This window comes from Trachurus japonicus, chromosome 22, assembly GCF_045865225.1.
Source record: "Trachurus japonicus isolate A0001 chromosome 22, Traja_1.0".
NCBI classification, from domain to species: domain Eukaryota; kingdom Metazoa; phylum Chordata; class Actinopteri; order Carangiformes; family Carangidae; genus Trachurus; species Trachurus japonicus.
The window spans coordinates 12,160,305-12,166,383 of NC_140928.1; the positions used below are offsets into that span (position 1 = coordinate 12,160,305).

A 6,079-nucleotide genomic window follows, 5' to 3' on the forward strand; every position below is an offset into this window, starting at 1 on the left:
CCTTCCACCAACTATGGTGCTCACAAGTGACTGAATATTATTTATAAATCATTACTCATCTTGTTATATTTAGTTTTTTGTGGCAGCTTCAAAATAAACAGTTTCCAAAATCACTTTCCAGCTGAACCTAAAAGGAAGATTTAGCATGTGTGTGCAAACAGCACCATCTTGTGCTCCTTTCTGCCCTCTAGCATCCTTAACTCTTACACTGCAAAGTGCATTTCCTGAAGAAAATGTGTGTGAATGCTGAAGGCTCAATGCCATTACTGAAACAATGCTGAAGTAGCTGAAGAAACTTCTGAAGCTTTAACTGAAAAGTATAACTTGTAAGCTGAGAGATGAATGGTAAGCAGTAGAAATGTTCAAAAGGCAGAAAAAAAAGGGGAAATCCTGCATGTGTAACAGCTGAAGAGTTGGAAAGGCTTATGTCAGGACTGAAATCTTCATAATGCAGACAAACAAAAATATACTGAATAGGGAGACATGGATGTTTAAAGTAGGTGAATGTACAAGAGAACTTTGAATTTGAAATAACAAATACAAAATCTGTTCTCCTGATACCGTCCGGTACCCAGAGTAGAACTGATAATGTCACATGGGTTTTGCTGGAAGATGATCTATGACTGGGTTTGGAGATTTGGAAGAAACCTGCTCAGGGCGGTTTCACTATACATAGGTCACATTCCCTACACATTAACACTAAGGCACAGTATACAGTAGATGCCTTGGTGTCATGATGATGTCAGCTGATAGCGAGTGATGGACATGCCACCATAAGGCATTTTTCAGTGTTAAACTTAATAAAGTTAAAATGAAAATAAGCAACATTTCCTACACCAACAAAACCACCCTTCATGCTGCAGCAGTGCACGGTTGGCTACATTTCACTTACTGGTGGAGCTTTCCAGTGTTACATAATGGCAATTCATAATAATTACTTTATTTGTATAGCACAAAAACAAAAATACATTTTTACCCCCTGGCTTTGAGGGCACTGCTAATTAGATGCAGTACACACACCCATTATAAACTCAAAAGTCATCTGGAGAAACTTAAGCAGTGATAATTTAAAAATAGTAGAATATATTAAAAAGTTAAAAAGAAGTTTAATAGCTGAAAGTCTGAACAGTTTGTAGGTTGAATTAAGTCTGTAGCTGCGAGTAGGCCTATGCTTGAGTAGTTGAAGTTCACAGAGCAGAAAGATTTGATCCGATCCTATCTTAAGGAAAAGCTCACCGGTTTGATAGGGGTTTTTATAGCACAAAGTATGAATGAGTAGTTAGAATCAGTAAAAGGGACAGGTAAGTCTGAATAGGCTTAATAAAGAATAGAAATACTAGCAGTGCTGTGCTGTCAGGGTGTTACCAAGCTCACAGCATGGATGTACAGTATTATGATACCTACCTAAACTTGTAACTGAATAAGTTTTAACAATACATCCATAGCTCACTGTGACAATGACAACTGTGTAATGCTGAGTAAAACTTTAATCATTATTATTTATCATGTTTGCATTTGGCATTTGGCATGTGGACCATGTGGAAATGCAATTTGTTCAAACAGTGTCGGGCAAATTTCATTTTTGCCCTGAGGGTGACGATGACAAGTGTACCATTGATCACTGCTGTCACAGTTTATCCTGGTAAACATCAACACTTGCCAGGAACAGATTTCAAGACTATTCATCCAGCAGTTGTCAAAACATGTCACTTGTCTGCAGTGGTTCACTGCAAGTCCAGTATTTGTTGAGCTCATTCACTTTGGATCAACACGGCAGACTAATGCTGCCACAGAGCCACACCTTAAAAATCTTAGTGCACAGAGGCAACAAACTTTATTAAGACATCTGAAAAGCTGTACATTACACAACACAACTTATTGTAGAAAATGTTGTTGTATAAGATACAGAAGCTGCACAATAACTCCTGATAAAATCAGCAGGAAACAGAAACATCAAATACATACAGTGTGTATTTTACAGTGTAGCTGCAGCACTTGAAACCACAGGCCTGATGATGAGGGTGAGCTCCATTGGCACAGGAGGAGGAACGTACCTCTCCTCCCTCAGCAGCCGCAGAAGCAAATCCTCCGTGTCCTGAGGCCAATGGTAAACACGTGTGTTTTGGAGCCAGTTTGGGACATGTGCCTGTAAAGAGTGCATGTACGTTCATGCATGGGGTATTACAATTTCATTTAATAAATGCAAATAGATAAAATGTTGTCAGTTCTCAATCTGAGGAGTTTGGCTCTCTAACCTGTGATGCATTGTGGAAGAGAACGGGTATGAACCTGAAGTTCAAGCTGCCTTGCTGGATGAATTCACTCTGCATCTGGAAAAATGAGATTTAAGACTTAAGTAGTGACCCTCTTTACAGAATGAAGCCTCATTTAAACAAAGAACAAACACTGTCTCACCATAGAGTGAATGTATCTAGTGTGTAGACCATGGCTGTCTGCTACATATCCTTCGATGTCTGCCTTATACTTTGGACTGATGGCAATGATAATCAGGTTTGATGGCTGTTAAAAAAAAAAACATACACATTTTAGACACATTTTCAGGTGAAAAAAAAGTATATATAGTCTTGTACTGATAATTGTTAATACCATAGCTTAAAGATAGCAGAATAATTACAGCAATACAAGACATTTAAAATGCTGCTAAAATCACTTACATCTTTTAGGTAACTGTCCTTCCACTTGTTGATATCCATGCGTCTAATTGGGTTGTCAATTATGTCAATCTGTGAAATTGAAGTCAGACTGATTATTCACAAGACATTTTTTTTTTCTTTAAAAAAAAATCAGACATAAAAGTAACAGCTAACTTACAGCTGGTCGGAAACCCTGCTTTGTGAGGAAGTCAACGAAGGGGACCATCTCTGAGCACACATCCGAAGAATAAGTTATAAAGATGTTTCCTGAGTAGGGAAGAAACCAGGAATCATGAATAAATGTCAGTATTTACTGTTTCTGCAGATGTTATCATAAGTATAAAATTACTCTGAATAACCCCAAAAACAAAAACATCTTATTTAAAGTGAGTTTGTTTTTTAGTCAAAAATATTCACATTGACAACCAACGATACTAATACCTTTTTAAGGTGTGTTTATTGTTGTTGCACTGGATTGTACTTTACGGGAAACCGTTATTATTATTAATTTTACACTTAACCAAATGCAACAACTACAACCTGATAAATAAGCAACAAATTACAATAATACATTTTTGTTAGATGGTACTTTTTAAAATGATTATTCTTTTACTCAAATTTTGCTCAGCTCTTGTGTCAACAACAGAAACAAGCACATCTTTGTGTATTTTTGATTTATTATACCAAGCCTGTAAGCAGGTTTGGCTGATTTATGCTTCCTTTACTAATTAATTACTGCAAATTGCACTACAAGTACAAACAGCATTGTATCATGTTCAAAATAATTATTTTGGTGGAACATAAACTGCGCCGCCCAAACAGGCAACACTCAGTTTTAATTAATTCATTAATTTAACTGAGGGAATGAAGTGACTCACGGCACTCGTCAGGCAGAGTGATGGTTCTTCTTCGCACATGTGGATGTGAGACGGACGCCTCGGCTCCCGCAGCGTTCAGGTTCATCACACTGACCTGGGACACGCCCTGGGCAGGGGGAGCGGAGAACTGAGGCACATTGACTGACACACTTCCTTGAGCCATTTCCCTGTCATTCACACAGCTGCGAGCGTGATGTTGGAGCCTGAAGCAGCAAGAAAGAAAAACAAACAAGGCCTCTTTTGTTAAATCCTGCTGACATGTGACAGGTCTGTGTAAGGACTGCAGCACCTGATTCTCTGCATTTTTCAAGAACATAAACAGTGACCTTTGAGAAATATAATGTTTATATAGTACATAGGTATAGGGAGTAGGCTACACCTATAGTTAATCCTCTAACAGGAGTGTTGTTTTTTTGTGTGTGTGTGTGTGTGTGTGTGTGTTTTTTTTTACCAGTTCTGAGCGTTGTCCCAGTGTCGTACTTGCTGGCAGGGAGCAGAGTGGTGGCATGGCTGAGGAGGGCATCTGTTCACTGGGTTCAGGTTGTACCATCCTTCTCCTGCAGAATGATAGATAATACCTGACATCCAGTGTATAATGAAGACCTTTAGATACAGTTCAAACTGTTCTGTGTGATAGTGCATGTCTATACAGAACTGAGTAGATTGACTTGCCTGCGAGCGCAATAATTAAAAATATAATAGCTTCCCATGCAATTTGCCACTTCCACCACTGGCATTAACATATATCCACACTGACACAGCTGGAAACCTGGTGCCAAACTGTTTCTAAACTGAGTCAGATCTCCATTAGATAATGTTTCTCATTCTAAAAAATAAAATAAATAGTGGAAACAATACGGTAAACCAGTAAAAACACACACACTGTAAACTAATACTATTACTATTTTTTTTTTACCAATAAAATGGAAGCAGGAACAAACTACACTGTTGCCCATAAAGTTGGAATAATTTTGTTTTCAGACACATTACTCTTTTGATTACTATCATAAAGGTTAATTGTGGGTTAATTTTTTACAGTGATATGTTTAGAGATTGGTCAATAATGTTTTGAGAAGATATACACTTTATCTATCAAGAATAACTCACATTGTCACAATCATTTCATATATTCCAACTTTATGAGCAACAGTATATTTTGCTCATGAAGTTTATTTTTTCCTTTACTCAATTTTTCCTTACCATAGTTAGGGATACAGTGTGGAGGAGGTCGGACGGGACTGTAGTGTTGCCACTCGTCATCAGATCTAAGCGGCAGCGGCAAATCCAGCTCTTCTTCATCCATCTGAAGCTGAGAATTGTGTTCATCCTCTTCTCTAAATGTAAGAAAATACATCCATTATGTCATCAAATTAATCCTTAAATGACACAAACTATTGTATGAATAAAAGGAAGAGAGTTTCTCCTCAGTTACCCTGTGTTTGGAGGCTGTGTTGATCCACACTGACTTGGTTCACAGTCCCAACAGCTGCACTGTCCTCTCATGTCACTGTGCCTGCAGGCTGCTGGGAAGAAGCCTTCAGGACGAGGAGGATGATGAAAATCCATCCTGGCAAAATGGGCTCTTCCATCCTCCGGCTGTCTGTGGCTGTGATGCATCAGTTCAACAAACTGCGCCCCACAAGCCGGATGACTCCCTGGATACGCTCGGCTCACTGGTCCCCCTCTGTACTGGCTTTGGCAGAAATAATGCGGGTCTATGCAACAACAGCTTGGCCCGACATTACCATGATGTGGGTGAACATGGAAAGTTTGGTTAACGGAGACTGAAGGGCTCAAAACTTGAAAGGGATTTTTTAACCCATCTGTAGTGGATAACACTTCCAGGCCTGGTGCTTTTTCAGATTTCCTCATCCTGACCATGTAGCTTCAACACACCCTCCACTCCTGGAAAAAAGAAGAAGTTACCATGCACTCTTTACTCCTACCTTTACTCCTAGTTTAACACTTAAAACTGAGAAGAAACAAAACAAATCAGCGGCACTGAACTACAGCTACACTTTGTTCATACACCACGTACAAGTGTGAATAGAGAGAGTAACAGTGACCTACCTGTTTCCTGCTGAATTCTTCACACTCCTGTGGGTGCAGAGGCTTGTGTGTGTCACAGCCTGTTATATGCAAATTCTTCCATGCTTGAGATGCAGCCAATCACAGCCAAGGATGCAGTGCGTGTGTTGTTCAGCCAGCTTGGCCAGGAGAGTTGAACCAAGGCTTAGTCTAAAATGATTGAGGATTAAATGTTCTTCACCTATCGGAGCATTTTTAATATGATAAAACTAAGAAAAATAGACTCAACTACATTAAAGCAACAGTATATTCAAATGCAATAAGTTATAAGAAAAAAAAAAACTGTCTTCCCTCACTTCAGGTTGGTTTCAGTGGGAACATGAAATAAAAACTGTAAAAAAAACAACTGTAAAACAGTAAACACAAGTCAAATTTTGATAAATTTATAAAGTGTGTTGTGCGCTGACTAGCAAAGCTGCGTGGCCTTTAAAACTATAACTGCGGGCCTATATTACGTGA

The 6,079-nt window shown here is 38.8% G+C and overlaps 1 protein-coding gene across 1 annotated transcript; it reads right to left on the bottom strand.

Annotated features, from left to right (window-relative positions):
- Window positions 1-1,870: 1,870 nt before the first annotated feature.
- Window positions 1,871-5,434, bottom strand: LOC146963625 (uncharacterized). The gene is made up of 9 exons (XM_085767243.1): window positions 4,965-5,434; window positions 4,733-4,866; window positions 3,984-4,089; window positions 3,533-3,714; window positions 2,833-2,921; window positions 2,676-2,744; window positions 2,416-2,520; window positions 2,256-2,330; window positions 1,871-2,146 (listed from the first exon to the last, which is right to left on the bottom strand). Exons 1-9 carry the CDS (start codon window positions 5,411-5,413, stop codon window positions 1,976-1,978), a joined length of 1,380 nt encoding a protein of 459 aa, XP_085623369.1. The 5' UTR covers window positions 5,414-5,434; the 3' UTR covers window positions 1,871-1,975.
- Between the last annotated feature and the right edge of the window lie 645 nt (window positions 5,435-6,079).

Excerpts from the sequence above, each read along its gene's own strand:
- LOC146963625 (XM_085767243.1), bottom strand. The coding sequence starts at position 5,413 with ATGGTCAGGATGAGGAAATCTGAAAAAGCACCAGGCCTGGAAGTGTTA. Across the intron at positions 4,867-4,964 it reads ACACAGCCTCCAAACACAGG|AGAAGAGGATGAACACAATT; the intron begins GTAACTGAGGAG and ends TCTTACATTTAG. Across the intron at positions 2,331-2,415 it reads CTAGATACATTCACTCTATG|ATGCAGAGTGAATTCATCCA; the intron begins GTGAGACAGTGT and ends TCATTTTTCCAG.